The sequence below is a fragment of the Littorina saxatilis genome, linkage group LG8, assembly GCF_037325665.1.
Source record: "Littorina saxatilis isolate snail1 linkage group LG8, US_GU_Lsax_2.0, whole genome shotgun sequence".
Classification (NCBI taxonomy): domain Eukaryota; kingdom Metazoa; phylum Mollusca; class Gastropoda; order Littorinimorpha; family Littorinidae; genus Littorina; species Littorina saxatilis.
Window position 1 is genome coordinate 68,369,912 of NC_090252.1, and position 23,314 is coordinate 68,393,225.

General features: G+C 46.0%; 2 protein-coding genes across 3 annotated transcripts in view; both read left to right on the top strand.

Annotated features, from left to right (window-relative positions):
- The first annotated feature begins 796 nt into the window (after positions 1-796).
- Positions 797-4,099, top strand: LOC138974827 (uncharacterized). Its single transcript, XM_070347552.1, has one exon. It carries the CDS (start codon positions 797-799, stop codon positions 4,097-4,099), a length of 3,303 nt encoding a protein of 1,100 aa, XP_070203653.1.
- Positions 4,100-9,326: 5,227 nt separating this feature from the next.
- Positions 9,327-23,314, top strand: part of LOC138974254 (uncharacterized) — a 31,399-nt gene continuing 17,411 nt past the window's right edge. The window contains exons 1-3 of one of the 2 annotated variants that reach the window (XM_070346979.1): positions 9,327-9,585; positions 9,756-9,794; positions 19,550-19,606. In XM_070346979.1, coding sequence (XP_070203080.1) covers positions 9,516-9,585; positions 9,756-9,794; positions 19,550-19,606 — 166 coding nt within the window. In that variant the 5' untranslated portion in view covers positions 9,327-9,515. The remainder of the gene's footprint in view (positions 9,586-9,755; positions 9,795-19,549; positions 19,607-23,314) is intronic. The other variant, XM_070346980.1, reaches the window with a different exon arrangement.

Genomic DNA, 23,314 nt, shown 5'->3' on the forward strand with positions numbered 1-23,314 from the left:
GAGAAAAAGTGACTCTATGTAATCGGTCAGTGTTAGTCTGTCCGGCCGGCCGTCCGGCCGGCCGGCCGTCCGTAGACACCACCTTAACGTTGGACTTTTCTCGGAAACTATCAAAGCGATCCGGCTCATATTTTGTTTAGTCGTGACCTCCAATGACCTCTACACTTTAACGATGGTTTCGTTGACCTTTGACCTTTTTCAAGGTCACAGGTCAGCGTCAAAGGAAAAATTAGACATTTTATATCTTTGACAAAGTTCATCGGATGTGATTGAAACTTTGTAGGATTATTCTTTACATCAAAGTATTTACATCTGTAGCCTTTTACGAACGTTATCAGAAAAACAAGGGAGATAACTAGCCTTTTCTGTTCGGCAACACACAACTTAACGTTGGGCTTTTCTCGGAAACTATAAAAGTGACCGGGCTCAAATTTTATGTGAACGTGACTCCCAGTGACCTCTACACTTTGACGTCTGCTTTGGTGACCTTTGACCTTTTTCAAGGTCACAGGTATGTCTTGAAGGAAAAAAATTGAAATATCATATCTCTGAAACTATTCATCGGATTTGATTCAAACTTTATAGGATTATTCTTTACATCAAATTATTTACATCTGTATTGTGTTGTGAATAGCAATTTCTTCCTGTCCATCTGATGCCTCATATAATATTCAGAACTGCGAAAGTGACTCGATCGAGCGTTTGCTCTTCTTGTTCATGTTTTGGCTAACCGTTTGCTAGTTGGTTCTTGTTTATGGAACTTCGTTCTGGTCGTGTTCTTGATGATAGTGCTATCATGGCGTCTAGGACGGAAAGTAGTTCGGATAGGATTGCTAGATGGCGTTCATTTGCTGAGGAGCTAGGTGTTAAATCTACCAGTATTCCTGAGTTTATTGCCGAGCGAATGACCCGTGAAGATGCGGAACAGGCTAGACTAGAGCTAGAGAAAGATGAGAAACGGGAGAAACTTGAGCTAGAAAGGAAAGCTTATCAGGACAAGCTAGAAGTAGCTCGTCGAGAGACTGATGAGAGAGTTAAGTATGTTCAAGCTCAGCGAGAGACTGATGAGAAAGCCGCATATGAACGTACTCAGATGTTTGAAGAAAAACAAAGGCAAGAAAGAGAAGAGCATGACCTTCGCATGCAACTCCTGCAGAGAGAGTCGGAAAGTAAGAGGGTGAAGAGAGGAAGTAGGGATGGAGCTGATAATGAGGGAGATTCCTCAGGTGAAGAAGAGTCTAGTGACCTTCGTGGTTTTCGGCCTTCCATACCGATGTTTGATGAGAGCAAAGAAAACATAGCTACTTGGTTGAAAAGGTTTGAGAGAGTCGCTACCTTGTACAAGTGGAAGAGAAATACGTGGGCAACTAGGGTCTCGACTAGGTTGTCGGGTAGGGCTGTAGAAGTGTACAACACTCTTGATGATGATAGCGCAGACGACTATGACGGTTTGAAGGTCGCGTTGTTAGGCCGCTATCAGCTCACAGCCGAAACCTACCGCCGTCGTCTCAGAACCTGCAAGAGAAAAGAACATGAAACGTTCAGACAGTTCGGTGCTCGCATTGAAGAGAATTTGACTAAGTGGCATGAGCTTTCCGAGATCACAGAACTGAAACAGTTGGTTTTGCTTGAACAGTTCTTGCAGACCCTGAGCGCGGACATGGCCGCGTACGTTAAGGAGAAAAAACCTCAGACGTTAGCCGAAGCAGTTAAGTCCGCTGAGATTCATTTTGAAGCACACCGTGACAGTAAGAAGTTTTTTCAGCATGATCGTGATCAGGGTGGAAAGGCTGGCGTTGGTGAAAAGCAGAAAAGTGGAGATAACTCAGTTGGTACATCCGGTAGGAAGTGTTTCATCTGTGAGTCCCCCAAACATTTGGCTAGAGATTGCCCCAAAAAGAGCAAGTCGACGGGAGCGGTGAATAGTGGTCCTGAGAAGTCTTTACCGCCCGTCAGTGTACCCACTTTGTGTACTCCCTGTAGCCAGCAAGACTACGACCCGAGATGCCTGGTTGTGGTAGATGGTGTTGCAGTGGAGGGGTTGCGTGATACTGGATCTCAGGTTTGTGTCGTGAAGAGTTCATTGGTTTCCAGGTCTCAGTTCACAGGACAGGATCTTGAGGTTTCTATGGCTGAGAAAGACATCAAGAGGCGCTATCCAGTGATTAAGGTTCAGGTTGATTGTCCTTTCTACACTGGTGAGGTTGAGGCTATCGTCATGGATACACCTGTTGCTGATTTCATTGTAGGTAATCACGCCCGGCTGGGTGACTCGATTGTTCTTCCAGTGTACGCTGTGTCCAAGGTTGTGTCAGTTGTCACTCGTGCTCAGGCTGCCGCTGAAGGGAAGAAGCCGACTTTGTTACATGTTGCTGCTCCAGGGCTAGAAACAGTCACCCCTGAGCAGTTGCATGACCTTCAGCGGAATGATTCGACTTTGAAGAGTTGTCGTGAGGCGGCAGATCGCCGGGACGTCAGAACGTCTGGTCACTCCGGTGAAGTTGGGTTTGTTTGGAAGAAAAGGATTCTGTACCGTGAGTATCGCGGTGGTGGTAGCGTCTATACTCAGGTTGTTGTTCCCCAGCAGTTGAGGTTAGGTGTTATCAAGTTGGCTCATGAACCGCCTATGGGAGGTCACATGGGTGTTCAGAGGACACGTGATCGAGTTTGGCAGCAGTTCTTTTGGCCAGGTATGTGCGCAGACATACGTCGCTTTGTGTTGTCTTGTGATCAGTGTCAGAAGGTTTCTCATAAGCCACAGAAGGTACCGTTAGGTAGGATGCCTCTCATCGATACGCCGTTCGAGCGTGTGGCGATCGATCTGGTTGGTCCCATCATCCCTGCTTCTGAGTCTGGTAACCGGTACATTTTGGTGTTTGTGGACTACGCTACTCGGTACCCGGAAGCCATTCCCTTGAAGTCGATTGAGGCTGTGAAGGTTGCAGAAGCGATGTGGGCCGTCTGGACTCGAGTAGGAATTCCCTCAGAGATTTTGACAGACCGTGGTACCCAGTTCATGTCCGAGGTGATGAAAGAAGTGGAGCGTTTGCTGGCCATCAAGGGTTTAGCGACTACTCCGTATCATGCGCAAGGAAACGGATTGGTGGAACGATACAACGGAACACTCAAGACCATGCTACGCAAGCTTGCTCAAGAGAAACCGAAGCAGTGGGATCGCTACATTCCTGCACTCCTCTTCGCTTATCGTGAAGTTCCACAGGAGAGTCTGGGATTCTCTCCCTTTGAGCTTCTATACGGCAGGACAGTGCGAGGACCCATGTCTGTTCTTCGCAATCTATGGACGGAAGAGCAAGTCGATGAGCAAGTTCGCACGACTTCTGAGTATGTGGTTGACTTGAGGAACCGGATTGAGGAAACCTGCAAACTGGCGCGTCAGAATCTGTCAGCTGCTGCACAGAAACACGCGAAGGTGTTCAACCGGAAGACAGTGCGAAGACAGTTCCAGCCTGGAGACAAGGTTTTGTTGCTGCTGCCGCAGAAGAAGAACAAACTGCAGTTGTGTTGGCAGGGACCGTTCGACGTTTTGGAGAAGAAAGGCGAGTCAGACTACAGGATTCGGATCTACGGGCGTGAGAAGCTGTACCACGCCAATCTTCTCAAGTTGTACAGAGACAGACAAGGACGACGGGGTCAACCTGTTGTGGGGTTTGAGCTAATAGAGATCAGAGGCGACCTTTTCAGCTGTGAACCTGATGATGCTATGGCCCACTGCGTCAGTGAAGATCTTGAGATGGGAAAAGGCATTGCCGTTCACTTCAAGCAATCGTTTGGAAAAGTTGATCAACTTAGAGCACAAAACAAGAAGGTGGGAGAGGTAGCTGTACTACAGGTAGGTGCTTCCTACGTTTACTACATGATCACCAAGAAACGCTACTTTCACAAACCCTCCTACAAAACGCTGCGGTCCTCCATGGAAGCTATGAGGGACCACTGCAAGCAGAACAATGTCGCTTCCCTGGCCATGCCGCGGATCGGATGTGGACTGGACGAGCTGAACTGGAGCGCCGTCCTTGGGATGATCAAGGAAGTCTTCAAGAACACAGGCATAACTGTTAAGATCTACACCTTCGGGGGCTAAGAAACACAGTTTTTGTACATTTTTGGCGTGCATGCTACAGGAATAATGCATATCTTTTTGTTTGCTTGTTTTGTCATGTGCGGGTGATTCCCGGTAGTCGCAACGTGGGAGCCGACTACCTCAGTCGGGCATGCGTTGAAGAGGGAACTTTTGCAGTGTAGACAGATGTCTATGCTTAACTTGGGGGGCATTGTCGCGGACAGTTGTATGTAGTTATAAGGTTCCTTGGTCAGGCGTTGCTGACAGGTACCTGTGTCAAGGTGGGAAGACCGGTAGCTGGGCTTAGCTCAGTGATTCGCGCCTTGCACGCTTTGCACGCATTGCACGGGACGTTCACGGTAAGCTGCGCGCTATTTGTAGGGTTCACCGTTTACCTGGTTGCTGACTGAGAAATTCATAGGCATTCTTTTTTCTGTCTCGGCTGAGACCAGATGTTTGTTCGAACGGCTTCGAAATTCGTGTGTGAATTGTCGTTTGAGTTCGAAGTTATTTTCAGTAGTAATGTACGTCTACTGTGGACTTTGTTAAAGTCGGTTGCGTAAAGTGCGCGATGTTTTTCATTAGCCTGTGTGAGGTAAGTCTTATTTCTTGGTCTAATTGGATAGACTTTTGTCAGTTTTTGCTGAAGGTGAATTAGCGGCCGGTGGCAGGGAACGGGGAACCTACATTAGTTACCAGTTGTACTGTTTTGTCTCGTCTTTGTGTTGTTGTAAATAGTGTTCCTCATAGTGTTTAAAAGGAAATCATTATAATGGTAAATTATATCGTAGAAGGAAACCAAAGTTTAGAGTCATTGTGCTTCCTCCTCATCCCTAATAATGATGTCTATTGGAGGAGGAAGTCACGTGTCTTATATTTTTGGGGAGAATATTGACTTTGGCCTTCTAGGCTTTCAGTGTTTACTGTCGAAGACAGACCGGACGGGAAGGTGCGAACCCTAGCTTCACAGCATGGAGGAGGCTCCACCACGCTGCTGCTTGAGCAGCCAGTTTGGACTCTCGCATCGTCACCCCCACGCTGCTGTGTGAGCAGCCCCTCTGGATCTTCTCCGAGGCTTCATTACGCTGTTTTGAGCAGCTATCTTGTAACGTCACAGCGGCGTAACCACGCTGCTGTTGGGCAGCAACATCGAGCCGGCGCCGTCGCTGCAGAGTGTGTGCCGTGTGACAGCTCTTAACTGGGCTGATTCTCTCACCCCCGCGACAGAGACGCAGGTGTCGACCCGAGGGCGCACCCCCCCCCCCCCCCCCTGAATTCGTCGAACGTGTAGATAAGTACTTTCTTACGATAGATATCATTTATGGAATGAGGAGGGCCTTTATGACGTACGTGCTTTGTGTTTGACTGTCCTGATTGTCTCGTATGTCGTTTGTTGACATTATTTTGACTGTTGTGTACTTTCTCATGTTCATTATGTTCATCCTCATGCATTCGTGGTAACCCTTTCATTGTTCCATCCATCGTCACCCCCATATTTCACCCAACTGGGAACTATTAAATACTTTCATTTATTTACATCGGTGTTCTGTGAGTGCTGTGTGGTGTGGCCAAAGTTTTTGTGTGAAAAACTAAACATGCAAACGTGCATGCACGCGACAGCTGTTCAAACGGTATACGACGTTCCCGCGTTGGGCGAGCAAAAATGTCTGTTGTCAAGGGTTGAAAAGGGGGTGTTTCACTGTAATTGATTACGAAGTGTTAGTCGTATAAGCATTTTCTTTTCTTATGTCAGGAATGAAATACTCAAAATAGTTATAGACAGTCAGAAGTTAATGCTCTTTCTTTCATACGCGTTCGTCTTTCTCCCACACTTCATTCCAAACAATACAAGAACAAAAATATAGCTTGTTTATATGGTTCACTGAACGTAACATACAAATACACATACACTCACGGCAATTCTTCAATCATCCTTAAACATAATGACCCAGGGCACTATATGAGCAAATTACCACCATAGTCGTAGAGTTGAGTTGCTCATAAGCGTAGAATCAAAGATATTCTCCGTTCATAGTCTGTTTCGTTTCATTGCATCTGCTTCCCCTGAAGCTCTCGCGAAAATGGCGTCGCATCGAAGACAGCGTCAGGGATCCTCCGCGTCTTCTGTTTCATGTCCTGCGTCTGCTTCCCTGAATGAAGCTCTCGCGAAGATAGTGCTCGTCTTCCGGCAGTATCCGGATAGAAAGGCTCCTTTAAGGAATAAAGGAGTCAATCAATATTCGTAATATTTATGTGGTACGCGCAGCAATTCACTCATCATTCACCCTGGGTCGTATTTATACTTCACATTCAACCACACACACTCGACTTCCTTTAAAATTAACTTCTGTTAACAATGATGTCAACATCACACGCTTGTCTAAAATAATTATCTACAAGTTATAAAAGCCTTTAAAGTATCCACATTAACAACCAGTACAATGAATACATAATAAAACAACGAATACTATTACAATGCTTATTTATCAACATAATTAAAAAAAACTGCCATGCTAAACCATTCTTGAAAGTTGGTTTACTTGCGCATTGGAGCGACAGAGCCTTCCGTCTTGCCTCTACGTTTTTAGTCTGGCAAGTGCTGTAACAACTTGTTGAACAAGCGACAGAGTCGCAGCTCACCCTAAAAATTGAACATTCATGTTTTTCACATGTTGCACGTGAATGCGTGGCGACATGGCTCTGACTCTATACAGGTAAAAGTACAGGCCTCAAAATTATGGTCCCACAAGACTGTAAATCCATATTGCTCCATTTAATGTATACTTATTACAACTCAAACTAACAGTATGATTTCATAATTAATTAACTACTCATAATACATGCATGTTTTATAAACATAAACCTCACAAATGTCGTGTCTGACAACTTAACGGTTTGTTATGTCTTGATCTTTGAAACTTGGTTTTGGATTTTTGGACTTGTTGATGACCCTAGTTTGGCTGGTCATGGGCCCTTTCCAGATGACAGTAGGGCCACCTTTGTGGGGTTTAATGAACTCCCAAGATAACACAAGTATGGTTGACCCACGTCAAGTTTAATGAACTCCCAAGATAACACAAGTATGGTTGACCCACGTCAAGTTTAATGAACTCCCAAGATAACACCAGTATGGTTGACCCACGTCAAGTTTAATGAACTCCCAAGATAACACCAGTATGGTTGACCCACTTCAAGTTTAATGAACTCCCAAGATAACACAAGTATGGTTGACCCACGTCAAGTTTAATGAACTCCCAAGATAACACCAGTATGGTTGACCCACGTCAAGTTTAATGAACTCCCAAGATAACACCAGTATGGTTGACCCACGTCAAGTTTAATGAACTCCCAAGATAACACCAGTATGATTGACCCACGTCAAGTTTAATGAACTCCCAAGATAACACCAGTACGGTTGACCCACGTAAAGTGTAATGAACTCCCAAGATAACACAAGTATGGTTGACCCACGTCAAGTTTAATGAACTCCCAAGATAACACCAGTATGGTTGACCCACGTCAAGTGTCATGGATCCTGTTCTGTAAACGTTTTTGAAGTTTAAGGTTCTAGGGTTTGGCGACTTACTGACTTTACCAAAGTCTTATTGACCCACGCAATGTTTTACGATCTCAGCGGAGTTATGTTCGGCTCAAAATATGGACATTTATCAATTTCTTGCAAGAACCAAGTCTGGTTGACCCTCGTTACATTTCAAAGTCACCGTAGGGTCAAGTTTGGGTAAACAAAAACGGGTAGGGGGGAGGTATTTGTCATTTAATTAAACTTGTTCTCCGAAATGAAACTACTGTCTTCCATGGGACGCTTCACACGGGGCGACTCAGGTGTTGCTGTTATGTGCTGTGCTGTTTCTGTTTGGCTCACGTAAGTGTAGCCTATGCGATCGTAACTTTGTCTGTCTGTGCGTGTGTGCGTGTGTATGTCTGTGGTAGAAACTTTAACATTTGAAGACGTCACATTATGGCGTAAGAGGGTTAGACGTCACGCGAAGGAATTACTGAAAGTCTCGGTCATTGTTATTTTGAGCGGGCCGAGACAAGTTGGCAGTCGTGTCCCTGTAAGTTACAGGCTACATGCAGACAGACAGATATATATCTAGTGTCTCGCTTTCTTGCACAGTGTCACCTATGCTTACTGTGTGTGTGTGTGTGTGTGTGTGTGTGTGTGTGTGTGTGTGTGTGTGTGTGTGTGTGTGTGTGTGTGTGTGTGTCTGTGTGTGTGCGTGTGTGACGGAGTGATTGAGTTTCTGTTACTGTTTGTCGATTTCTTACGTGAGGCTTGGAGGCTTCGCCTCTTGTTTAGTTGTGCTTTTTTGAGTCACTTGAGAAAAAGTGACTCTATGTAATCGGTCAGTGTTAGTCTGTCCGGCCGGCCGTCCGGCCGGCCGTCCGTAGACACCACCTTAACGTTGGACTTTTCTCGGAAACTATCAAAGCGATCGGGCTCATATTTTGTTTAGTCGTGACCTCCAATGACCTCTACACTTTAACGATGGTTTCGTTGACCTTTGACCTTTTTCAAGGTCACAGGTCAGCGTCAAAGGAAAAATTAGACATTTTATATCTTTGACAAAGTTCATCGGATGTGATTGAAACTTTGTAGGATTATTCTTTACATCAAAGTATTTACATCTGTAGCCTTTTACGAACGTTATCAGAAAAACAAGGGAGATAACTAGCCTTTTCTGTTCGGCAACACACAACTTAACGTTGGGCTTTTCTCGGAAACTATAAAAGTGACCGGGCTCAAATTTTATGTGAACGTGACTCATTGTGTTGTGAATAGCAATTTCTTCCTGTCCATCTGATGCCTCATATAATATTCAGAACTGCGAAAGTGACTCGATCGAGCGTTTGCTCTTCTTGTCTTTCGTTTGTCTTTATGTTACATGCACCACCACTGCAATTTCACCATATGAGATAATACAGTTGATTTGATTTGATTAATTGATTTGATTGACCTGCCTCCAGTGTAAAGGTAATAGTGGGGTCAAGATGTGTAAACTAACCCATTGCATTAGTGATGCTTGGGTCTTTGAAGCTTCCAACAGTGTTAGGGTCACATTAGTCCTGGTCAAATTTCCAGGTCGCAATAGTTCAAGTTCAAGCCCAGCAGTATAACATTGTTACGTTCTTTCAGCGTGTTTCCAATCACATAGATCATATGTGACCCTCCACCACGGAGTGAGTCGCATGTCACCTCTCGCGCTTAATATAAGTCCAGGGGGACTGTGGCAACAGTGTGAGGGTCACCTTAGTCACAGGCTTATAACTTAAAAGGTTGTCGCTCTTTTCTAAAACGGTTTTCACCACTGGATAGAGCATAAATCACTCTTTAGGAACATGTAAAAATATGAAAAGCATGCAAAGGTGACATGCGAATCATTCCGTGGTGGAGGGTCACATATTTTCAACGATAATGCTGGGTTTTCCTCTCCTTTCAGTATTGACTTCCAGCAGTCCCCAAGGTCAACAGCCAGGCGTTGGAGGTATGCTAAAGTACATTCTGTAGGTATAGCCATCACATCCTAAAAGTGTCAAAACAATCTACTGGTTTATTGCTGGCAAGTACACCTCCAACTTAAAGCACAACCATCTAATCTGTTTTGGACCGATCATATTGTCAACGATATGTAAAGCTTGATTTTCCTCCTTTCAGGGGGCTCAGGGAAAGGCCTGACTTCAAGCAGTCCGCAAGGTAAGTCAGACGTTACAGGTATGATTAAAATGCATCTTGTAGGTAAACATCACATCCTACAACTGTCTAAGCAACCTACTGGTACACTTGCTGTAATTCATCGCTGTCTGTACACCATCGTACACCTCAAACTTAAAGCACACACTTCCATTTTCGACTGCCCGTTGCGATCGACACCTACATCAGTAGGAATGGACTGTCCCTAGCTAGTCAACAATGGACACACTCTCTGCAAAGACCCAGTGGCGTTCAAAGACTAACACACCAAAACAGCCAGAACAACAACTACAAGGAAACAAAAAACACAAGTATTACCAAACAACCGTAGTCATACAACAACAAAAATAAACGAGTGAAACCCGACCGATGGTTAGCGTGTTGACAAAGCCCCGGAGTGTGTTGACCTCTGTGTCGCGTTCTACATGCAGGAAGAAGGCACACTGATTGACCCCGGACGTGTGCACGTGCTTTCCCTGACCCCACAGGCCAACTTGATGTTTCCTGTCCCACGGGCGTGTACCAAGTCGGGACTAGCATTGTTGTGTGCGCTAGCAAGGCACTTCAGGACTGTGACAAATGCACCTACCGGTACCTTTAATACTAGCATTGTTGTGTGCGCTAGCAAGGCACTTCAGGACTGTGACAAATGCACCTACCGGTACCTTCAATACTAGCATTGTTGTGTGCGCTAGCAAGGCACCTGAGGACTGTGACAAATGCACCTACCGGTACCTTCAATACTAGGACACATTTTCTTGTCACGCTCGTAAGAAAAATTACCAAACTCAGTGTTAGGCATTTCTGCAGTGAGACTTCAGGGGAAGCTACTGGAAGGGTACCTGTCATGTGTTAGAGAGTAAAAACTCTCAGACCATCGGAAACCATTGCCACGCGGGTTACGTAAACAAAACTGCCGTTCTCGTTTCTGAGTTAGGCACTTTTCCGTTTTGATACATGAAGTCTTGCTTGGAGAACGTGAAGGATGCACACATTTGTCAGGGTTTGTTATGTAGTTGTGCTGATTGAATATGTTGCTGTCAGCTTGTTTTATCTCAAGCGTATACCGCTGTCAACCGCTCGTGATAGGCAGTTTGCAACTTATAACTAATTTGAGATAGGCAGATTGTTGAGAAACCAAAATAGTTGTTTGCGTTTTTTTCAAAACTCGGGGATGCTTCGCACGTCAAAGCAATGAGACAATGAGACAATGAGACAGTGAGACAGTGAGACAGTGAGACAGTGAGACAATGAGACAGTGAGACAATGAGACAGTGAGACAGTGAGACAATGAGACAGTGAGACAATGAGACAATGAGACAGTGAGACAATGAGACAGTGAGACAATGAGACAATGAGACAATGAGACTGCAGTTCCATCGCCCAATGAGTCAAGCGTCGACTGGTTGGTCGAATCCGATTGAGGAACTGCAACGGGTGGTGATCGGTCTCTACCACAAAGTGACGGCCGTACACGTAAGGGTAGAACTTGCGAATGCTGTACACCACAGCGAAGCACTCTTGCTCAATCGTTGAGTAGTTCCGTTCCGCGGGACTCAACTTCTTGCTTGCATACGCGACGGGTTGGAGCCCGTTTCCCTGGTCTTGCAACAGGGCGGCGCCGAGAGCGGTACCGGATGCGTATGTGCGAAGCACGAACGGAAGCTTGTCATCTGGGAGGAGGACTACAGGGAAGGATGACAACCTGTTCTTCAGAGTGGTGAATGCACGTTCACAGGAATCATCCCAAGGGATCTTTTCAGGGCTTTTCTTCTTTGTCAGGTCGGTCAAGGGCAAGGCCACGGCGGCGTAGTTGGGGATAAACCTGCGGTAATACCCAGCTAGACCCAGAAATGCCCTTAACTGACGTTTGTTTTCTGGACGGGTTGCGTTCTTCACCCGTTCTACTTTGTCTTCTTAAGGCCACACTTTTCCACTCCCCACCTGGTGTCCCAGAAAACTGATCTGCTTGAAACCCAGAAAACATTTCTTTGGCCTGGCGGCCATGTTCACTTCAACCAGCCGTTCCAGGACGGCTCTCAAAGCAGCCAAGTGCTCGCTCCAGGAACGAGTGGCAATCAGTATGTCATCCATGAAATTGTGGACACAGCGGAGGCCGAGAGGGGAGAGAATCTGCCTCATGCTTCGGCTGAACACCGCTCCGGCCGTTTTTAACCCAAATGGCATGGTCCGAAATTGGTACTGACCGGACGGTGCTGAGAAGCTTGTCTTGCACTTGTCAGACTCCTTCAGTGGAATCTGCCTGTAGCCTTTTGTAAGGTCTAGCTTGGTAAAGTATTGGGCATGAGTGAGGCTTGCGAATAGACTGTCTATGTCAGGAAGTGGTTCTGCATCAAAGCGGACTTGTCTGTTCAGTTGCCTAAAGTCGACACAGAACCGCATGGTGCCATCTTTTTTCTTCACCAAGAGGATGGGGCTAGAGTATGGGGATGATGTTTTTTCTATCACCCCTAGCTTTAGCATGCTGTCGATTTCACTTTGGACCGAGTCTGACTGAGAATGAGGCAGCGGGTACTGTTTCACACGGACGGGTTTTTCAGACTCGAGCACGATTTCGCACTCACCCGCTTTGCAGCTCAAGGGGATGTCTGTGAAAATGCCAGAATGCTCCTGCACCATCTTTCTCAAGTCAGCCCGCTGGGAATCTGTCAAAGTGTCTGCAACGTGAACATCCTTAGCGAACTCAGTAGCTTGCAATGAGGGAAGTGCGATGCCTACCTCCGGTTTGCACTCAACAACATGTGTATCGTCCTCAGACTCACTATCTTCCTCCATGACAATGGCGGCCACACCTACTGTCTCTCTATGCATGTAGGCCTTCAGCAGATTTGCGTGATACAGTTTGGGCTTTACCCCTACTCTGATGCGGTAGTCACATTGTCCTACGAGTTCCAACACGGGGTATGGACCTTGCCAAGCCACCTGGAGCTTGTTCCGTTTTTCAGGTAACAACAGCAATACTTCATCACCTGGCTCGAACGTGCGGTCGACAGTTTTGCGATTGAACACCGCCCTCTGGCGGGCTGCCGCGTTGGCTAGGTTTTGGTGGGCAAGCTCGCACGTTTCCGCGATTCTGTTGCGGAGTTCGAACACGTACTCAGATGTGAGGCGGACTTCGTCCTGTTCATTGTGAGTCCACAGCTCACGCAGCAAGTTCATCGGTCCGCGGACGGTACGACCATAAAGCAGTTGAAATGGGGAGAATTTGAGTGATTCCTGGGGTACTTCACGGTAAGCAAACAGTGCGGAGGGAATGTAACGATCCCAGTCAGTGGTTCGCTCGCGGCAGAGCTTTTTGAGCATCGATTTCAGGGTCGCGTTGAAACGCTCACAGAGTCCATTTGCTTGCGCGTGATACGGCGAAGTAGTTAAACCCCGAATACCAAGCAATCGGTACACTTCCGCCATGACCTCGCTGGTGAACTGCGTGCCCCTGTCGATGAGGACTTCCTCAGGCACTCCTACTCTGGTCCACATCTGCCAGAGTGCTTCGGCCACTGAAACCGTGTCAATGTTCCGGAGCGGGACGGCTTCCGGATACCGGGTGGCAAAGTCTACCATGACCAAAATAAACCGATTTCCCTGACCTGACATGGGTATGATTGGTCTGACGATGTCCACGGCCACGCGGCGAAACGCTTCGTCAATGATGGGCATGTGACCCAGGGGAACTTTCCGCAAGTTTCCTTTTGGTGTTGTGCGTTGGCACTTGTCACAAGAGCGACAAAAACGGCGGATGTGAGAGCAAATACCTGGCCAATAGAAAACCTGCCAAACCCTGTTAATGGTACGTCTGATACCCATGTGCCCAGCCATGGGCGAATCATGTGCTACGGTCATCACTTTGTCGCGAAGTGGGGTAGGAACCACGAGTTGTTTGTATACGCGTCTGGCGGGGTCTACGTATCTCCTAAACAACAGGCCTTTGCTGACCTCGAAAGATACCTTTGAGTTTTCATCTTTCTTTCCCGCGGCGAGCTGAAAGTACTTGTTCAAAGAGGCGTCTTCACGCTGCAAACGCTCAACATCAGTGGAACGCAATTTCGGCCCTGCCGGTTCAGAAACCAGCAGGGTTTTCTCTTTAGCTTCACGCTGAGCTTGGGCTCTCGTCTGCACCGGCGCGACAACAGTACGCGAAGGAAGTACCGGTACAGTTCGCTCAGAGTGATTGGCGAAAACCACAGTGTTTCCAATTATCACGGGGTAAATGGCATTTTCCACCGACACTGCCCTGACCTGACCTACGAAGAACGGTGTGTCAAGGTTCACCAGAACAATAGGGTGGACACGCACAGACGAGTCATACCCTACGACTTCAGTCTCATCTACTTTTTGAACATCCGAGGGTAACCACTCTGCGCTCACCACAATTGTGCTACATCCAGTGTCACGCAGAGCTACGACCGGCTTGTCTTCAATACACGCCGTGTACATTGGTTTTGAATCACGCTTGACGGTACTACCAGAGTCATCTGCGGTCAAGGTCACTCCGGCGGTTTCTGATTTACCCAAAGCACCACGAAGGCGAGGACATTTTCTGATGGGGTGGGGACCACGACAGTGGTAACATTTCAACGACGAACCACCCTGATTTTCTTTTTTGAATTTGTCCTCGTCTTTGACCGAGCCCGAGTCATCTTTCTTTTTGTCCGTGTTTTTGAACTTGTCACCCTTGCATGCACGTCGCGCATCAGCGAACTGATCGGCCAGCATAGCTGCTGCCCCTACACACTCAGGCTTACGTTCACGCAGAAACAAGCCTAGTTCTGGCGTCACGGTTGCGAGAAGCTGCTCGTAAAGCATCAAGTCTTCAATGTCTTCAAAAGTTTGTTCTTTGCCCTCTAGTTTGATCCAGCGACGGAAAAGCAAACGCGTGCGAGTGACGAACTGATCAAATGTCTCTGTGCTTACCTTTTGTGCATTTCTAAACTGCCTGCGGTAGGTTTCACCCGTCAGTTTGTATCTCACCAAAAGAGCCGTCTTAAGACTCTCATAGTCTGTCGCTTTTTCATCTGAAAGGTTCACATACACCTCACGGGCTTTCCCAGTTAGCAATGTGGCTAAGCGTGTTGCTCTAGATTCAACTGACCAACCCTGGAATGCAGCGAGGCGCTCAAACTGCTGAAGATATACGTCGATATCTTCTTTTTCATCAAAGGCTGGCATTTTGAGTGGCTTTACTTGAATCGGTATGGTACCGATGCTACTCTGTGACCTAGAAGTCTGTCTTTCTGATAGAGTCTCAATAGTCTGTATCATGGCTACACGCTCTGTAGCGTCCTTCTCGCGCCACTCACTTTCCCTAGCTTCTCTATCAAGCCTTTCTTCCTTTTCCTTCTTTTCCCTGTCTTTCTTTTCTTTCCTCTCTCTCGTCTCTCTCTCGTCGCGCTCTACCTTTTCTCTTTTCTCTCGCTCATCCCGCTCTATCTTCTCTCTCCTATCCTTATCTTGTAAGTACGTTATGAACAACGCCATGGGATCAGGATTCTGTGTGGCGGGCAGACTAAGACCAGCGCCTAGTCCTGTGGCGGTCGCGGAAACATTCCCCGGCGAGGGAAACTTTATGGCTAAGGAAGGCGAACGAGCGCTCCGAGGAGTCATTTGGGTCTTCCCAGTTGGAGGTACAGGAGACGCACCCCACATTTGCTGCACACCGGATGCTGATGCTAACAATGTGTTCGCACCACGACTACGTGTATTCATAGCAGGGGCATTGGAAGAGGTTGTGGTAGTATGAGTATCATTAGCGGTAGTGGCGGCGGTAGCCATGTTTTCACAAGAGCTCCAAGAGATATCCGTATCCAAGAAAACGAAGGGAAAACTAACGATGGTCAAACAAACGACTAACCCATACACAAACATGAGCCTCATACAAATGGCGATATCCCGGACGAGCCCCCAAAATTGTCACGTATCCATCGCCAGAGTACACGGGTTACGTAACCCCCCCCCCCCCCCCCCCCCCCCCACCCTTTGCCGTGCTTACTGGGTTCACCTGTACCCAGAGACACACTAAAATCACTGTAACTCTGAAACCATTAAAGGTATCGTTTTGAAATTTTAAGTATCTCTCACACACCTAATTTGCTCTCTGTCTGCAAATTTTTAGTGTGTACATGACAAAACATTAAGATTAATTGATTATGATAATTTACATAAACACTACCGATGGCGCGGGTTCACACACACCCATACTTTTAAAGAGTAGTAGTGATTGTAACTATCCCTCTGCCGACGGCGCGGGTTCTGCTACACCCATACTTACCAAAGCGGCGGAACAGTGTCTGTCTGCCTGTTTGTCTCCAAGAGACTGTCTGTCTCTCTGTCTGTCTGTCCGTATCTCTCTGTCTGTATGTCTGTTGTCAGTTGCTCTGTCTGTCTGTCTGTCTGTCTATCCGTCTATCTGTCTATCCGTCTATCTGACTGTCTGTCTATCTGACTGTCTGTCTCTGTCTCTCTCTCTGTTTCTCTCTCTCTGTCTCTCTCTCTCTCTCTCTGTCTCTCTCTCTGTCTCTCTCTCTTAGTCTCTCTCTCTGTCTCTTAGTCTCTCTCTCTCTGTCTCTCTTTCTCAGTCTCTCTCTCTCTCTCTTTCTTAGTCTCTCTCTCTCTCTTTCTTAGTCTCTCTCTCTCTCTCTCTTTCTTAGTCTCTCTCTCTCTTTCTTAGTCTCTCTCTCTTTTTCTTAGTCTCTCTCTCTCTCTTTCTTAGTCTCTTTCTCTCTCTCTTTCTTAGTCTCTCTCTCTCTCTCTCTTTCTTAGTCTCTCTCTCTCTTTCTTAATCTCTCTCTCTCTCTCTTTCTTAGTCTCTCTCTCTCTCTTTCTTAGTCTCTCTCTCTCTTTCTTAGTCTCTCTCTTTCTTAGTCTCTCTCTCTCTTTCTTAGTCTCTCTCTCTCTCTTTCTTAGTTTCTCTCTCTTTCTTAGTCTCTCTCTCTCTTTCTTAGTCTTTCTCTCTCTTTCTTAGTCTCTCTCTCTCTTTCTTAGTCTCTCTCTCTCTTTCTTAGTCTCTCTCTCTTTCTTAGTCTCTCTCTCTCTCTTTCTTAGTCTCTCTCTCTCTTTCTTAGTCTCTCTCTCTCTCTCTTTCTTAGTCTCTCTCTCTCTCTCTCTTTCTTAGTCTCTCTCTCTTTCTTAGTCTCTCTCTCTCTCTTTCTTAGTCTCTCTCTCTCTCTTTCTTAGTCTCTCTCTCTCTCTCTCTTTCTTAGTCTCTCTCTCTCTTTCTTTGTCTCTCTCTCTCTCTCTCTTTCTTAGTCTCTCTCTCTCTTTCTTAGTCTCTCTCTCTTTCTTAGTCTCTCTCTCTCTCTTTCTTAGTCTCTCTCTCTCTCTCTCTTTCTTAGTCTCTTTCTCTCTCTCTTTCTTAGTCTCTCTTTCTTAGTCTCTCTCTCTCTCTCTTTTTTAGTCTCTCTCTCTCTTTCTTGGTCTCTCTCTCTCTCTTTCTTTGTCTCTCTCTCTCTCTATTTCTTAGTCTCTCTCTCTCTTTCTTAGTCTCTCTCTCTCTCTCTTTCTTAGTCTCTCTCTCTTTCTTTGTCTCTCTCTCTCTCTTTCTTAGTCTCTCTCTCTCTTTCTTAGTCTCTCTCTTTCTCTCTCTTTCTTAGTCTCTCTCTCTCTCTCTTTCTTAGTCTCCCTCTCTCTTTCTTAGTCTCTCTCTCTCTCTTTCTTAGTCTCTCTCTCTCTCTTTCTTAGTCTCTCTCTCTCTCTTTCTTAGTCTCTCTCTCTCTTTCTTAGTCTCTCTCTCTCTTTCTTAGTCTCTCTCTCTCTCTCTTTCTTAGTCTCTCTCTCTCTCTTTCTTAGTCTCTCTCTCTCGCTCTCTTTCTTAGTCTCTCTCTCTCTTTCTCTCTCTCTTTCTTAGTCTCTCTCTCTCTTTCTTAGTCTCTCTCTCTTTCTTAGTCTCTCTCTCTCTCTCTCTCTTTCTTAGTCTCTCAGTCTCTCTCAGTCTCTCCCTCCCCCTCTCCCTCCCCCTCTCCCTCCCCTGCAAGAAGTCGGTGAAGGGAGAAACTCGATGCACCCACTGAAGTAGCGCTGTGGGTTTCCCTGAACCCACCCCGTCGTTAGAGAAATAAACGGTAAAAACCCTCTTTCAAATGTATGGGTTCAGACAAACCCGCATCGTCGTTAGAGAAATAAACGGTAAAAACCCTCTTTCAAATGTATGGGTTCAGACAAACCCGCATCGTCGTTAGAGAAATAAACGGTAAAAACCCTCTTTCAAATGTTTGGGTTCAGACAAACCCGCATCGTCGGGCGTGTGTAGTCAAAAGCGGCATCCGGCAAAGGTTAAGAAAAATAAACAAAAAACATGCAACAGTTATACGACCTAGACTTCCGTAAATCAACCTCACGCAACAAATAACGCTCACGCACCCTAATAACACACACGCACACTAACGACAGCGGATCTCCGCTATGGCGACTAAACTAAATGATATCTATACAGGCTGGGACCGGACGGAGCACTTCACCGAAGCGGTCAAAACAACGTCAAGGAATTGTCTGTAGTTCTGTACACAAGAAAATAACTGCCAGTTGTGGCCTCAAGGCACTCAAAATGCCTGTAAACTGGCCGCACAAGAAAACAACCAAAAATGTCTATTGCAGGTTATAGAACAGAGGGCTGGTGGGCGTGGCTATTACAGAGCAGAGAATGAAAAGTACTCAGCTGCAGATTGTGACCCAGTGTCCGTCTTCAGAGTTCGCTCAAAGTTACTGCAGTTCCACAACAGGCGTGGCCCATGGAAAGTCGCGTGGAGGCGCGTCCCTGATGCCACGTAGTCAGTCGCAGGGTCCCAATTCTGCACGCTCAACCGCTTTACGCCTTCTAGTGTGAAGCCCCCACAGTCCCAAGACGAGAATATGACGAAGTGCGATGACGACGATGAGATGAAAAGAAGAAGAACCAAGCGAAGCGAAGCAAGGAAATGAGAGCTGGAACAATACTAATTCACTCTCAGTGTTTTGTCACAAATGCCTATTCTAAACATTCTCTCTCTGTGCCAGCCAGCCCCAAAATAAAAGATTAAACCCCTGTCCTAATTATAACAGCATGTTTCACTTTCATTTAGCTTCCAGAAAAACGAAGGGCACCAGAGAAAATGTTTAGAACAATGAACGGCAAAATTGCATAAATTGCATCAACGAAAGCAGCATTTTAAAGAAAATATTACATACTACACACACTACAGAATGGGTAACAAAGAAAGGGGACAGGGAACACTTTCCCTTGGTACAAGCATAATTATCAATGACTAACATGGAACACGTGGTCTCACCTCATCAGCTCATGAACAACACAAAACCGGTGATAACTGAAGACAGGATACAACTAATCCTTGGGATAGCAAAGCTACTAGGGTAGCCCTCCGCCCTACGAGTAGGATGAATAAGGTCTTCCAGGCGACAAACGAATGCTCGCCGACCCTCCCATACAAAACTTCAGCCCCTCTCGCCACCGAGTCAAGTGTGAAAAGAACGTCTGCCTCACGTGTGTCGTTTTACTTCCGTTCCCTCTAGTTGTCTCCCCTTAGCGTCTTATTAGCGCGCGGTAATACACTAGCGTCTTGAAAGTGCAGAAAGACAGTGGAGACGCATATCCTCGTGTGTTGTCCGTGACAGCCATCACATCCTAAAAGTGTCAAAACAATCTACCGGTTTATTGCTGGCAAGTACACCTCCAACTTAAAGCACAACCATCTGTTTTCGACCGATCATATTGTCAACGATATGTAAAGCTTGATTTTCCTCTCCTTCAGGGGGCGCAGGGAAAGGCCTGACTTCAAGCAGTCCGCAAGGTAAGTCAGACGTTACAGGTATGATTAAAATGCATCTTGTAGGTAAACATCACATCCTACAACTGTCTAAGCAACCTACTGGTACACTTGCTGTAATTCATCGCTGTCTGTACACCATTGTACACCTCAAACTTAAAGCACACACTTCCATTTTCGACTGCTCGTTGCGATCGACACCTACATCAGTAGGAATGGACTGCCCCTAGCTAGTCAACAATGGACACACTCTCTGCAAAGACCCAGTGGAGTTCAAAGACTAACACACCAAAACAGCCAGAACAACAACTACAAGGAAACAAAAAACACAAGTATTACCAAACAACCGTAGTCATACAACAACAAAAATAAACGAGTGAAACCCGACCGATCGTTAGCGTGTTGACAAAGCCCCGGAGTGTGTTGACCTCTGTGTTGCGTTCTACATGCACACTGATTGACCCCGGACGTGTGCACGTGCTTTCCCACAGGTCAACTTGATGTTTCCTGTCCCACGGGCGTGTACCAAGTCGGGACTAGCATTGTTGTGTGCGCTAGCAAGGCACTTCAGGACTGTGACAAATGCACCTACTGGTACCGTTAATACTAGCATTGTTGTGTGCGCTAGCAAGGCACTTCAGGACTGTGACAAATGCACCTACTGGTACCGTTAATACTAGCATTGTTGTGTGCGCTAGCAAGGCACTTCAGGACTGTGACAAATGCACCTACTGGTCCCGTTAATACTAGCATTGTTGTGTGCGCTAGCAAGGCACTTCAGGACTGTGACAAATGCACCTACCGGTACCTTTAATACTAGCATTGTTGTGTGCGCTAGCAAGGCACTTCAGGACTGTGACAAATGCACATACTGGTACCTTTAATACTAGCATTGTTGTGTGCGCTAGCAAGGCACTTCAGGACTGTGACAAATGCACCTACTGGTACCGTTAATACTAGCATTGTTGTGTGCGCTAGCAAGGCACTTCAGGACTGTGACAAATGCACCTACTGGTACCTTTAATACTAGCATTGTTGTGTGCGCTAGCAAGGCACTTCAGGACTTTGACAAATGCACCTACCGGTACCTTTAATACTAGGACACATTTTCTTGTCACGCTCGTAAGAAAAATTACCAAACTCAGTGTTAGGCATTTCTGCAGTGAGACTACAGGGGAAGCTACTGGAAGGGTATCTATCATGTGTTAGAGAGAACAAACTCTCAGACCATCGGAAACCATTGCCACGCGGGTTACGTAAACAAAACTGCCGTTCTCGTTTCTGAGTTAGGATACATGAAGTCTTGCTTGGAGAACGTGAAGGATGCACACGTTTGTCAGGGTTTGTTATGTAGTTGTGCTGATTGAATATGTTGCTGTCAGCTTGTTTTATCTCAAGCGTATACCGCTGTCAACCGCTCGTGATAGGCAGTTTGCAACTTATAACTAATTTGAGATAGGCAGATTGTTCAGAAACCAAAATAGTTGTTTGCGTTTTTTTCAAAACTCTACAAAATGCCATTGGCAATTATCTTATGAGCGGGACGTTCTACAATCTCATGAACTCAAGACACTACAGAAAACGACTTTGACTGGCTGACCTTCACAGAACTTTCTAAGCGCTTGCTGTGGGTTGCCGCAGCGCTATTCAGCTCCGAACAGTAGAAACCTGGAAAGCACACACACACACACACACACACACACACACACACACACACACACACACACACACACACGCACACACACACACACACACACACACACACGTTATATATACATCAGAAGTTGTGAAAGAAACAATTGAACGTAAGCAGAGCCTTTCTACTGAGATTTGTTAAAATCTCTTAGCAGAGCAAAAGAGAGAGAGACAAAAATATGTGTCCCTTCACAGACAGCCCTATTTGGAAAATCAGACCCTCCTCGGACGGGACCAAGATTTCAAAGAGAATCTGCTACCCCGAGGGGAGAGAGTATTAACAGAGAAATCTAGTCCAGAGGAGGACCGTTGTTTTACTACCGTGACCAGACACGGTTTTATATATGTATAAAACATCATAATTTACTTTACATTCTGTACAACTTTCTTGAATTACCACGATCAGATTTACAAATCATATACACTCTTCAAACAAGTTAAGAATCACTTTTTTACAAGCACGCCACACAAAACAGACAAGACCGAATTCTTTCATTTTTTTAAAAATCATATAATTGAACAACCAAGGAGTAATGACAACCAAAGCAAAGATCGAACGCGGCAGCGACAATTTAGCTAGAGTGTGTCAAACGTGACAACCTTCGAAAATGGAATTCACAACAATGTGAATCAGTGTCAATAACGCGTGTGCCCTCCGTTGTGTGCCAGCCATTGAACACATCGTTGGTGCATGAAGTGGATCTCATTCTGGTAGTGGACACCGGTCAAGTTGCCCACTACATGGTACAGAGGTGCCCTTAGACGTGTGCTGATCCCTCCCCAGACCACCACAGAGCCTCCGCCAAAACGCTGTCGTTCCAGAACAGCGCCTTCTGCGAAGCGCTCTCTGCGACTCCTCCACACTCGGATGCGACCATCAGCAGGTTCCAAGCAAAACAACACCTGAGCCCACTGCTGACGTTGCCACCTCACATGTTGAGTGCACCAGGCTCGGCGAGCTGCTCGGTGATAAGCAGTCAGGGTTGTTCCTCGGACTGGACGCCTTGCACGCAAGCCAAAGTTGTGTAAGCGGTTTTGGATCGACTGACCACTAACAACAGTGTTGGTGGTAGCTTGTAGGCGTTGCCTAATGTTGTTTGCTAGACCAGTCTTTGTTGCATGGTCTGCCTCTGATTGAAGCGATCCTCTCTTTGTGTGGTGACTCTGGGCCGACCAGAACGTTGTCGCTCCTGCACTCTTCCCGTTGCGTGGAATCTCTGTTTTAGTCTGATGATGACAGAGGGAGCCACTGCAAGCCTCTGGGCCACTTGCCTGGCAGCAACACCGTCTTGTAGCCATCCTATTGCCCTTCCTCTATCCAAATCGCTCAGTTTTCTTCGTGGGGGCATGTTGCTACTGTGCATAATTGTGTCAGCGTGTCAACTTCTAAACACAAGCTGGTGAGCGATGTTCATAGCCAGGACCCTGTTGTAGCACGTGCATCACAACCTTTTGCCCTGGCATGCGTTTCGCAAATTTCATGGGGCTATAAAAAAACACCCTTTTTCTTTCAAAATGCAGAAGCTTTTGTGAAGTCCCACAAAGGGAAATAACTCTGCCTGCCAAACAAAATTCTAGGTCAAGACTCATTGTTCATTTGTTAATTCAAACACATTAATCTTTTAATTGTTATGTCGATGTTTAATTTGTTGGCAATTTTTTATAATTAGATCCGTTTTTTCAACCGATCCTTAACTTTTTTTTGTAGAGTGTTATGTGTCATCAGTACATATTTTTGGTCAGCCTAGTACAATTGTTAGATCATCATCACAAACTGGAAAACAATGCAAGTATTAAAACAAATACATGTAATGTGCTCTTTGGTTTTGAACTGAACAACACTAATGTTTGTTATATTTTCCCTATCTGTAAATTATTTCTTGTGTGTCCTTGCTCTCGTTGCATCTCTTCAAGTACTGTTTGCAATGCTATGTATTTTTCAGCAACTACAGTCAACTCAGAAGGCCAAGAAGCAAGCACCAAAGGTATTTGATATTTGTAACTCAAACTGTGACAAGGTCTGATTGTGTATATATTTTTAGATTTAGTCACGTT

Excerpts from the sequence above, each read along its gene's own strand:
- LOC138974827 (XM_070347552.1), top strand. The coding sequence starts at position 797 with ATGGCGTCTAGGACGGAAAGTAGTTCGGATAGGATTGCTAGATGGCGT.